At 35.3% G+C, this 12431-nt stretch overlaps 1 protein-coding gene across 7 annotated transcripts in view; it reads left to right on the forward strand.

Moving 5' to 3' along the window:
• Positions 1 to 12431, forward strand: part of ARID2 (AT rich interactive domain 2 (ARID, RFX-like)) — a 195019-nt gene that overhangs the window by 124358 nt on the left and 58230 nt on the right. For 6 of the 7 annotated variants that reach the window (XR_001359718.1, XM_014529534.1, XM_014529538.1 and 3 more), the window contains 6 exons: positions 3318 to 3384; positions 3477 to 3727; positions 4060 to 4156; positions 4463 to 4672; positions 5536 to 5703; positions 10742 to 10823. Coding sequence is in view for 6 of the 7 variants with exons in the window: in XM_014529534.1 (XP_014385020.1) it covers positions 3318 to 3384; positions 3477 to 3727; positions 4060 to 4156; positions 4463 to 4672; positions 5536 to 5703; positions 10742 to 10823 (875 nt within the window). In the remaining variant the exon portion in view is untranslated. The remainder of the gene's footprint in view (positions 1 to 3317; positions 3385 to 3476; positions 3728 to 4059; positions 4157 to 4462; positions 4673 to 5535; positions 5704 to 10741; positions 10824 to 12431) is intronic. The other variant, XM_014529537.1, reaches the window with a different exon arrangement.

Genomic DNA, 12431 nt, shown 5'->3' on the forward strand with positions numbered 1-12431 from the left:
TTCTGTCGTTTGTGTCCTGTTTCTTTGTCTCGGCATTTTTTATGCTTCACTGTGTCGATAGGGTGCCTTTCTGTGCTAAGTGTCCCAATTACCTGAGGTAGACACTCTTGGTGCACCCCCTTGTGGGCTTTGTGCACAGTCTTGTTGTAATTAAGCCTTGATTGTTGTAGTTATCACTGGGAGGAATTGACCTCCAGGCCAATTGGCTGTGAGAATCAGCTGTGTCTGCAGTGGGAGAACTTCTGTGCTGGAGACACCCCTCTGGGGCAAGACTTGCTTCAATGGGGCTTTGGTGCTCACTGAGTCTGCCCCCTGAGTGTGTCCTTTATGGTTCCACAGAGCTACAAACTGGATGGTCCCACTCTGACCTCTGGGCTTCCTGGCTCCTGGATCTCTAGGGAGGTGCTAATCTAGCCTTTGCCTGAGGCTATCCAGCAAAAGCCTCCCTGCACGGCTTGGGCGGGGCGGGTCCCACGGGATCAACAGGGCGGGGCTAGCAGTTATGGTTGCTCTCAGTCCTCCCTTCAGAGGCTCTGCTTCTCAATGTCCCGGTAATCACTGCAAGCCCCTCGGAGAGAAAGCTGCCCTCGAGTTCCAACCGATGCCAGACAGTCCCGCTTCTCCCGTATGAGTCTGGGTCCCTAGAGACTCACTCGGATCTGGAGCTCAGAGCCTGAGACTCCCTCCCGATTGAAAAAGACAACCGCGCCCTCAGCTGCCAGCCCGCTTCGCATGCACTCCACACCTTAGTATTTTACTTCCGCACTGCGCCTCCTCTGAGTCTCGGTATGCTTTTCTCTTTCCTTCTAGTTGTAGAATTTCCACTCAGCCAGCCTTCCTGTGGTTCTGGATGATGTCTGTTCCGTCTTTTAGTTGTATTTTTGAAGTGGTTGTTCGTGGCAGCAAACTCCGGTGTTTACCTATGCCGCCATCTTGGTTTCTCCCGCTCAACCTTTCTTATTCTTAATTTTTTAGATGACTTTTTGTAAAAAACATTTTTCTCCAGTGTGAAAAACTTGGTTTTTAAATTAATGTATTTATTCCATTTACCTTAAATGTAATTTTGATGTAATTGTATTATTATATTTAAATTTACCATATTTTGCATTGGTTTCTATACATTCTCCCTGTTCAGTTTTTGGATTTTTTTTCCTTCTTACCTGTTTTTCAATTTATTTGAATGAATATTGTTTATTAATTAATTTTCCATCCTCTTCGTTTGGTATTTGTACACGTATTCTGTTCTCTCATTGATTGCGCTAGAGATTATAGTTTTAATTCTTACTAATTTAGTAAATTAGTACTTTTACTACTGTACACTTTTTAAATAATTCAGGGACAGTAGAATGACTCCATCTCCATTTACTAAGTTTGATTTACATACTACTTTTTTTATGTATTACTTTGCTCTTTTTCAGGTTTCTTAAAATAGAATCTTAGACCATTGGTTTTAAACTTTTCTTGACTAATATCATCATATAAAGCTATAAATTCTCTCTATAAACTGCTTTAATTCTGTCCCTAAAATTTTATGTTGACTTTTTATTTAAATCAAGATATTGTCTTATTTCCCTTGTGATTTTTGTCTTTGATTAATAGGTTATATAGATGTATTCTGTTTAATTTCTGACTGTTCATTTTCAAAATAGCTTTCACTGTCATTATTATTACTGATTTTTAATCACATTCCATTATTGTCAGAGAACATATTCTATATGTTTTCAGTTCTTTTAAACTTATCAAGACTTGTTTTAGGGTTCAGTATATGGTCTTCCTTGATGAATGTTTCCTGCGACTTGAAAAGAGTATGTGTTCTATTGTTGGATATAGTATTTATTGATATCAATTAAATCAAGGTGGTTGACAGTGTTGTTCAAGAGTTCTCTATTATTATTACTTTTCTATGTAATTATTCTATGATTTCTTGAGAGATGAGTGTTGAAATTATCAACTATAATTATGAATATTTACATTCCCTTTCAGTTGTCATTTTTGGCTTCATGTATTTTGAGCCTCTGTTATTAGTTGCATATACGTATAGGATTGTTATATTTTCTTGATGACTCAGCTTTTATTTATCCATGGGCATTTAAAATTTCATGTTTGATACCTTTTTTTTTTGGTAAAGATTTATAAATTTATTAGGTCATCTGCAAAACAGATGGACTGAGCCCAAAAATGGCACCAGCCTCAGGTTTGATATCTTTCTTTGAATTTCCTGTGGCCCTGTTTTTCTTGGTTATTGAACATTGTCTCTGTTCTTCATATTCCTAGTTCTTTTTTTATCGTTGCTTAACATTTTTTAATCATGAGGGTTTTGGTTTTCTTTTTGCTGGGGGTCCTTTTGGTGGTGGACTTTCTCTCAGACTAGTGACTTTAACTGCAAAATAACCTATTTCCCAAAGTAAAATGCAATTATTTTGAAACATACATCCGAGAAGTTTTAGAAATGAAAAGTGAATAGCCCATGTACTTCTTTGAGTACAGAAATAACAAGATAATGCAGTTAAATGGCATAGACAAATTGAAATTCATTTTGTATAGACATATCAGTCATTTTGTATAGACATATCAGTATAAAAGCATTTGTTTCTTAGCCTGGAAAAGAACATTAAACAAGAGATTTTGACTCATCTCCTCTCACATATAGATTAAAAAAATAGTTTGTAGATACAGAATACTGGAAAGCAACTTCAATATCTGGGTTACCAATTCAGGAACACATAACTTCACCACTTGCTGTTTGATTTCCTTCTAGATATTGATTTACTCAGTAACTGTGTCTCTGGAGTGTCTATAAACAGGAAGACAGTGATTATGTGCAATTAACTAGTGGGATTAATGACTTATAATTTTAATGAGCATAAACACTTTCTGTATATTTTTCATAGCTATAAAGTGATCGGAAAATATCTGATTCATATTGTTGACAGTGTCACAGATACTGCTAATATTACTATGGTTTGTCTAACATTTAGAGTTGAAGAAAATGCTAAGGAACTGCTAAATTTTAGTTAGAGGTTATGAACATGTCATTTTTCCCACTCATTCAAGTTCATATATGCCCTAATTTCTTTCACAGACTTTTTAAGGATCTGTGGATCCCAAGCCAAGACCCCTTGGTTCAGAATGATAATGTATTGTATAAGTTCCTTAACTATAGAAAATCAAGCATTTATGTTAATGAATTAAATACACAGAATATAGTGATACCTATATGAACTAAGAAAAGTTTTATCATATGTGTGACTACTTTTAAAGTAATAGAATAGTTCTTTGAAATTGTCAGAATTAAGCATAACAATTTCTCATTATAGTTTTGGAAAGACATTGTTGATGATAATGAAGTCCGTGACCTTATTTCTGATAGAAACAAGTCTCATGGTAAGTCAGTAAGAAAAAAATTTATATTACTTTGAAATATCAAAAATAACAAATGAAATATTAATGAGTATAATATATATTTTCTGTTGTAGAAGGTACATCAGGAGAATGGATTTGGGAGTCTTTATTTCATCCACCTCGAAAGCTGGGCATTAATGATATTGAAGGACAGCGGGTACTTCAGATTGCAGTGATTTTGCGAAACCTTTCTTTTGAGGAGGGAAATGTTAAGCTCTTGGCAGCTAATCGTACCTGTCTTCGTTTCCTATTACTTTCTGCACATAGTCATTTTATTTCCCTAAGGCAATTAGGCCTTGACACATTAGGAAATATTGCAGCTGAGGTAAGCATGTGACAGTAACTTGAAACAGTTTTAATAGTTAGTGACAATATTTACTTTAAATTTTCAGGATGTGGCATTATTATATTTGCCATATTTATACAGTATTCAATGCTTACATATAGTTTTTGCCTAAAATGGTATTGTAGAAGTATCACACACTTTTATGGGTAAAAGAAATATGTGAAATGATGCTCCAAATGTAGTGGTGGCTGTGCTCACAGTAATTACATTTTTTAAAGTTATGCAATATTATTCTATTCACTTTTATTAAATGTGAAATATACTACATTGGAAGAGGCCTACCTCAATAATAGTGTCCTTTCTTTTTCCAGCTTTTATTGGATCCTGTTGATTTCAAAACTACTCATCTGATGTTTCATACTGTTACAAAATGCCTAATGTCAAGGGATAGATTTTTAAAGATGAGGGGTAAGTGCCCAAACTTTTTATCATCTGTTAAAAAACAAATACTAGTATAGCCCTGGTCTGGCTACTAAGTGGGTTGGGTTGCTGTCCCCTACACCAAAAGGTTTTGGGTTTGATTCCCAGCCAGGGCACATACCTAGGTTTTGGATTTGATCCTCAGTTGGTCATGTACAAGAAGCAATAGTTGACCGATATATCTCACATTGATGTTCCCCCCGCCTAAGATCAATTAAAATAATTTTAAAAATATGTCCTCGGATGAGGATAAAAAAAACCCCAAATACATTTTTTTATGTGTATGCTTTTCAGGCATGGAAATTTTGGGAAATCTTTGCAAAGCAGAAGATAATGGTGTTTTGATTTGTGAATATGTCGATCAGGACTCATACAGAGAGATCATTTGTCATCTCACTTTACCTGATGTACTGCTCGTAATCTCAACACTCGAGGTGCTATATATGCTCACAGAAATGGGAGATGTAGCTTGTACAAAAATTGCTAAAGTAGAAAAGAGCATAGGTAAGACTAAACCAAAGACACATGTAAGTTGTTTTTTTTTAATTGAGATGAAAATACGTAATGTGGTGCTATATGAAATCACAATTGATATTTGGGGTTTACTGTTTATTTTGAGGAGTCATTATCCTTTCAGACACATTTGTTTGTATTATTCTCTCTGCTTATTTTAGATGAGCAAGAAACTTCTATCATAATACAGTCCAGGATGTATGTGACTAGTAATCCCTATTCTCTTTATTGCTGTTACTATATTAGTATGTGAAATTTGAAATCAACAGAACTGCTATATTTGACTCTCTGGGCAGTAGGTCTTTCTAGTTCAGATGGTCAGCTGTTACTATTAAGCAACTAAAGTTAAGTAAAACAAGCTTCTTTTTGTCCCTAGAAGTTGCTGATAGTGGTACTATCCTTAAAACCAGTGAACTCACCTCCATGGCAGGTTATGAGTGTTAAATATACTTACTAAATGAAGTATGTCATGTTAACATTTTACTCAGTGATTCCAATGTTTTCTTTCTTTTATATAAATTTTAAAATCAGAGTTAATAAAGATTTTGAATGAAATTATTTTGGAGAAATTGTGTCACTTTCCATATAAGAGTTCCTGAGTCTGGCTACACATCAGAATCACTTGGGAAGCTCCTTAAAAATAAAGAAACCTAACCCCCACTTCAGAGCTACTAATCATTCTTTAGAGACTGAGCCTAAAATCTTTTTTTAAAGATCCACAGATAATTCTAATGTACAACAATTTATAGACTGGATTTGAGATGTAGTATTCTGTACAGCATGTGGTTTTAAGCAGTATGATTTTTAAAATAATATTATTGATTGATAACTATTGGTTTTTTAATTTATTTTAGACATGTTAGTATGTCTAGTTTCTATGGATATTCAAATGTTTGGCCCTGATGCACTAGCTGCAGTAAAACTCGTTGAACATCCAAGTTCCAGTCATCAAGTTTTATCTGAAATTAGGACACAAGCTGTAGAGCAAGTTCAAACCCAGATCCATGTAGCAGCTGCCCCAGGTTAGTGTTTTTACATATTCTTTTTCAGTATGGTTATTGGTGTGTAAGATTTAATACTAAGGATAATTTTAGATGTGCACTTTGGGGAACTGAGATTTTACAGTAGAGTAGGCTGAAGGAGAACTTGAGTATGTACTTTAATTTCTTAGTTATACATTCCAGGAGCAGTATAATATAATAATATAATAGAGAGATGAAGTTAAGCGGCATTTTGAGGATTGTTAAGGATTCACAATTGTGAGAGCAATAAGAAGTGCCACAAGTGGGCTTCATGTGATTTTGGTCATTGGAAATTGATAAACTAGGAATAGGTTAATCATATATTATGTTATAATTTTCTCAGGTGGTCATCAGAATACATCAGGACAGTACCCCCCTAATACTTCTAAATCTTGGCCCAAACACCACAGAACCAGAGCCTAGGATCACTCACATGTGCATATGTACACAAACACATGTACAAGCATGTATACTGGCATTCTGCACCCTTCCTAGAGTCCTTTGGGTAAATTCTGTTTAACTCAAATATCTTTCATTAAAATTCAGACCTCTCTAATAACTAATATTCTCCTTGGAGTTTTTTCTTCTGGCTCAGTCATTATATTTTACCACTTTCAGCCTTTTTGTAGAGTGCTCTCTCCACCTTCATTTGTCCTATCAAAAACAATCCATCTTTTACTTTACCTGCTCTCCCACCTCTCACCATTCCCAAGACATTTCTCTTTTCTTGTATTTTGTTTTTAATGGAGGGTGCTCATTTTCTCAGTTTATCTTACCTCTGACTTTGCAGGTAGTATGCATGCTGTGTGGCATAAATTTCTTCAAACTTTTTAATCCTTCACTTACAAGCTTATTGTCATCTGAACTTGATTCTCTTTCAGCTTCCCCTTGTCATAGGAAGACATGTTAACTTCTTCTGAAGCTGTGCTCTAAATACCAGTCTTTCCCATTTTCTCATTCCTATGCCTTAACCTCTCTCTTTACCTGCTTCTTCATTTCAGGCTAGAAATACATTGAGATCTTTCTCAACCTCCTCCTACACTACCCTTAAAACCAAAATCTCATTATCCTTAATCTTTACAACATTCATTTAATCACCAAATTTTGTTGAGTCTCCTAAATACCTGGACCTCTTCAATTACCAGTGCTTATGACTCAGTTCAGACTCTAATCATATCTCTCCAGCCATCTTGTTCCCCTTTTATTTAATTGTGGTCCCAATCTCTATTTTACTATGATGGAATCAAGATTATATACTGTATTTACTCAAAGTATGTAATATGTCACATATTTCATTGATTTCCATTATGTTCTTCAGAAGTATATGGTAGAGTTGTATCACATGTGCATGTAATTTGAATTCAACCAACAGACTGGACAAATAATAGAAGGCATGAAAAAAAAATAGGTAGTTTTGACTACTAATCTATTCAGTGAGCTTTCACCCACAGGCAATAGATGTCAAATAGGTAGTGCATATTGGGGAATCAGTGGTCAGAATATTAATGGTTTCTCAACCTTTAAAAAGAAGTGAAACACTTCATATTGCCAATTAAGTAAGTGGTGGAGGTCTATGTTTATCCTCAAAGAAACTGAAGATTAAATTAATTGAGGGCCATAGAGAAACTGTCCAACCAAGAAAGGAATTAATAAATTACCAGTGATACAGAGTCATAATGGACTATTTGAAAAATATTCAGGGGTATTTTCGATGAACGCTGCTATTTTTTTTGCCTTGTCACTAACCTGTGACCTTAATGAATGAACTCACTAAGATTTGGTCCTCATTTGACAAGTGGATGAAATTAAACATTGAGTTTTTTTATTTAGTAGTCATTCATTTATAGAAGGTGTGAATAGGTCTCTAAGGACTAAAAGAGTTCATTTTTGATCTAGTGAGCACTTTATTACTTGCTCATTATGAATGACAGCTTTTTAATTATTTGATTAGTTACCATTTATAGTTTTGCGCACACCCTTCACCTCTGCCCCCCTAGTTTAATACAGCTTTCTTAGGGAATGGTCATCTTCAAACTTTTCCCTCACTTTCTCTCATCACTATGAAAAGTTAAGTAATCTTTCACCAATTTTTAGGTTGACATCTAAATTTCTTCACCATAATCCTACAGTATTATTAAGAATGGGTGAGATTTAAAACTTTCTGTTCCAAAGTTGGAGAAGAGGAGGTGATGTGTTCAGGCAACACAGTTTTAGGAAAGAATATACAAAAGTTGAGTATCTGTAAATTGATTCCTTTTAAAGTATAAGTTCCTTACTGCCCTGGCCTGGAGGCTTGGCTGGTTAGAGTGTTGTCCCGGTGTGCTTGGGTTGTGCCTTCAGTCCCAGACAGGACATGTGCAAGGGGCAGCCAATGGATGCATGGATAGGTGGAGCAGCCTGTCCCCCTGCCCCCAAACCTCACTCCTCTAAAATCAATAAAGAAAAAAAATTTGCAAAACAAAAATATGCTTTTAACATATAAGCACCTTTGTATCCTTTGAAAGGTCTTCAGGTATCCTGAGGAAAATGCTTCTCAGTTTGTAGCCACTTTCATAGTAATTCTGTTTCCAGATTATATTCTTAATTTAACTGTGGCTGCATCATTCTTCCTTAATTATGTTTGTAAAGTTTCTCATAATACTAACATAATTTTTAATGTTTCATGCAATTGTTAATTGATTCAGTATATTTTAGTCTAAGTAGGGTATACTCTCATGTACAGTTGGTGAAGAAAAAGGAATATTTCTACATAGGTTCAGGCCCTAGAAAGGTATTTTCTGTAACAGTGTTTTCAGGTTAGGAGAAGAAAAGATAAGCTGAGGTTGCACTAGGAAAGTAATTTTGGTTCTAATTATGTTCTATTAAGAAGCAGCAGCCTCGCCCTAGCCGGTTTGGCTCAGTGAATAGAGCGTCGGCCTGTGGACTGAAGGGTTCCGGGTTCGATATTCCGGTCAAGGGCATGTACCTTGGTTGCGGGCACATCCCCAGTAGGGGGTGTGCAGGAGGCAGCTGATCGATGTTTCTCTCTCATCGATGTTTCTAACTATCCCTCTTCCTTCCTCTCTGTAAAAAAATCAATAAAATATATTAAAAAAAAAAAAAAGCAGCAGCCTTATGATCCAGTAATTCCACTTCTGGGAATTTATCCAATGAAACCCAAAACACTAATTCAAAAGAATGTATGTACCCCTGTGTTCATTACAGCATTATTTACAATAGCCAATATTTGGAAGCAGCCCAAGTGCCCATCAGTAGATAAAAAAGCTGTGGAACATCTACATAATGGAGTACTACTCTGCCATTAAAAGGAATAAAATTTTACCCTTGTGACAGCCTGGATGGATCTGGAGAACATTGTGTTAAGTGAAATAAGCCAGTCAGAGAAAGACAAGTACCATATGATTGTACACATATGTGTAATTTAATGAACAAACTGAACTTCCAAGCAAAATAGAGACAGACTCATAGATAAAGAGCAGGCAGACAGCTGGGGAGAGAAGGGGATTGAGCAAAAAATAAAAGAAATAGAACTCATGGACATGGACAGTAGTGTGGTGATTGCGGGTTGGAGGGGATGGGCGGAAGTAGAAGAGGGCATAGAGGTGATAAAAGGTGATGGAAATATTTTAATTTTTAAAAAAGAAGCAGCATATTGTCCTGGTGATGTAGCTCAGTTGGTTAGAGCATTGTCCCCATACACCACCATTTCAGGTTTGCTCGGGGCACATACAAAAATCAACCAATGAATGCATAAATAAGTGGAGCAACAAATAGATATTTCTCCCTCTTCCTCTCCCCCTCTCCCTCTCCCCCTCCCCTCTCTCTCTCTCTCTCTCTCTCTTTCTCTCTCTCTCTCTCTCTCCCCCCAATCAGTCCATTAAAAAAAAAAAAGCAGCAGCATATCACAGTATGAACTCTGAAATGTAATAAACCTGGATTCAAATCCAACACTCCTAGAAGAAGGCTTTTCATCTACACCAACTTTGCTGTTTTCTATCATGTGTTCCTTTGTGAACTTAGTCTCTGAGCTTTAATTTTTTAATCTGCAAAGTGGGGATAATTAAATTTAGACCTATACATAATAGTGAACCAAATAATGTAAGTGGTTTATTACAGAGTAAATGTTCACTAAATGACTGTTATTAGCTGCTATTCTAATGTGGGGAGGCGGGGGCTGATCAAACAAGGTCAGAATTGCTTTCGATCATTCACAGATTGGCTGTGCTATGGAGCGCCTCTACTTCCAGTAACTTAGAAATGCATTTGTTCTGTTTGAGGATTCTGAGAAGTTTTGCTAAAATGTCACCTGCCAAAAAGTGGGTTCATTTTATAAGTTTAAAAATTATAAAATCATGCTGATTCAGTGGTGAAATAGTATAATATAAATAGTTCATATAAATATGTGAGATTCATATTATATATAACATATGTTTATATTAACTCATATTTTTAATGTTTTTATTTCCTTTGTTATATAGCATAGCATTTCAGCTTTAAGTTAATCTTATCTCAGAAATTTTATATATGCCACTAATAGAGTCAATATTCATCTTTTAAATTCAAAAGAGATGTAATTTCTGATACAACCTGCTTCTGTAACTAAAGTGAGAGGTGCTTATTTACTGATAAGCTGAGCTTTGTGACTTTGGGTTAGGTATTGTAATCACTTTGAGTCTGAGTTTCCTTATCTGTACTCATCTCACAAAAGAATTAAGAAAGATAATGAATGTAAAGTATTTAACCTAGTGCCTGACCCATGGGAGAAAGTTTATATTAGCGATATAATCCATATTATTGTTATTATTTGAATGATGGTAAGGTTAAAAAAAATAGTTCATATAAAGCATCTAAGACAGTGCTTGGTATAATATGTGCTCCATTATAAGTTTCTTTCTCAAATTTTTACATTTTCATTATGTTTATATACCTTTTTAAAAGGTATTCATTGTGAATATTAATTGCTTCAGTATCCATGAACTAAATATGTCATATAATGACTAAATTTTTTAAAGTGATGTAAATGTATTTTTTTCTTTAGCTTCCAGAGCAGTTGTAGCACAGCATGTTGCTCCACCTCCAGGAATAGTGGAAATAGATAGTGAGAAGTTTGCTTGTCAGTGGTAAGTGGTTTATTTCTATTAAGGCTTTATCTTTGGGAAGAATAAAGCAAAAGAGAAAAGGAAATGTATTTCAGCAGTCATCCTTTTCAATTAGAATAGAATATCATTTATACGAAGAATGGACAATGTAAAACTATTTCACCTATATTTTTGGAATTATTTGAAAGAAAAATATTTATCAGAATCTTTAGAATTATAAGTCTTTGACTAGAATTTTATTAAATTACACCACCTAATTTCAGAGTAAAATTTGTGTTAAAAAATTATCTTTGACTTTGTAGAAAATAAAGTTTGTCAGATTGTAGAATTTGTTTTTCTCAAATTAAGGTTTTATTAAACTAAATTGGACTGACATTAAGAAAATAAAACCACATTTTGTTAAGTGTCTCATCTTTTTCATCAAAAGCAAAACTTCTTATTCATTGCTAGTTAATTTTTTCTTTTTATGAGTAAGGGGAAACTAATCAAATGATAGACTAGCAAGTTTGTCTATATTGAATGAAATGAGCAACTTTGAAAATAATATTTTCTTGAGAAGATTGAGTAGTTATATCTCAGCCATTTTCTGAAGAAAAAAAAAGTTCGATTTCATTTTGTCTTAGATAGTTGCCTCTACATTATTTATGAATTTTAACTTAATTTATTTAGAAGATTAACAGATTGAAATGAAGGTTATTTTCCTGTGAAGTATTACTTTTAAAACTTTCTTTCCTTGATCCCTTTCTCTATTCTCCAACATTATTTGTTTCCCATACCATACTCTGTCATTCTGTGTTCCATATTTTTGGTGCTTTCATATCTTTGTTCCTATGACAGTTTTCTCTAGACTTTTCTACTTTACTTAAATCAGGTTTATGGTTTTAAATATCTCTAATTATTTGCTTTCCACACGTTCTATATAGTTATACCATGACCCTTTATACTTGATGAATCTCTTCCAATAATGTTTGGAAATGTTTATCTTCTACATTGAAAACAAAAAAAGTTTTTTGTGTCTAGTTGTTTTGAAAACTCTGTACTCAAAGATTTATGAAAGTTGAAAAAAGTATGTACTGAGAAACCAAGATGGCGGCATAGGTAAACACCGGAAATTGCTGCCTCGCACAACTTCAAAAATACAACTAACAGACAAAACGGACATCATCCAGAACCACAGGAAGGATGGCTGAGTGGAAATTCTACAACTAGAAGGAAAGAGAAAAGCACACTGAGACTCTGAGGAGGTGCGGTGTGGAAGTAAAGTGCAGAGGTACGGAGGCGCACGTGGAAAAGGCTGGCAGCTGAGGACACGGTTGTCTTTTTCAGTCGGGAGGGAGTCTCAAGCTCCTGACTGCTCTGAACTCCAGTTCCGGGCAAGTCTCTGGGGACCCAGATTAATACAGGAGAAACTAGACTGTCTGGCATCGGTCGGAACTTGAGGGCGGCTTTCTCTCAGAGGTACTTGCAGCGATTACCAGGACACTGAGAAGCGGGGCCTCTTAGGGAAGGACTAAGGAGCAGCCATAGCTGCTTGCTCCGCCCTGTTGATCCCCAAAGACCCGCCCCACCCAAGCTGTGTGCAGAGGCTTTTGCATATGAAAGGCCTGGCCCTTTGCAATCTGAAAATTA

This window comes from Myotis brandtii, unplaced genomic scaffold, assembly GCF_000412655.1.
Source record: "Myotis brandtii unplaced genomic scaffold, ASM41265v1 scaffold686, whole genome shotgun sequence".
In the NCBI taxonomy this organism is placed as follows: Eukaryota; Metazoa; Chordata; class Mammalia; order Chiroptera; family Vespertilionidae; genus Myotis; species Myotis brandtii.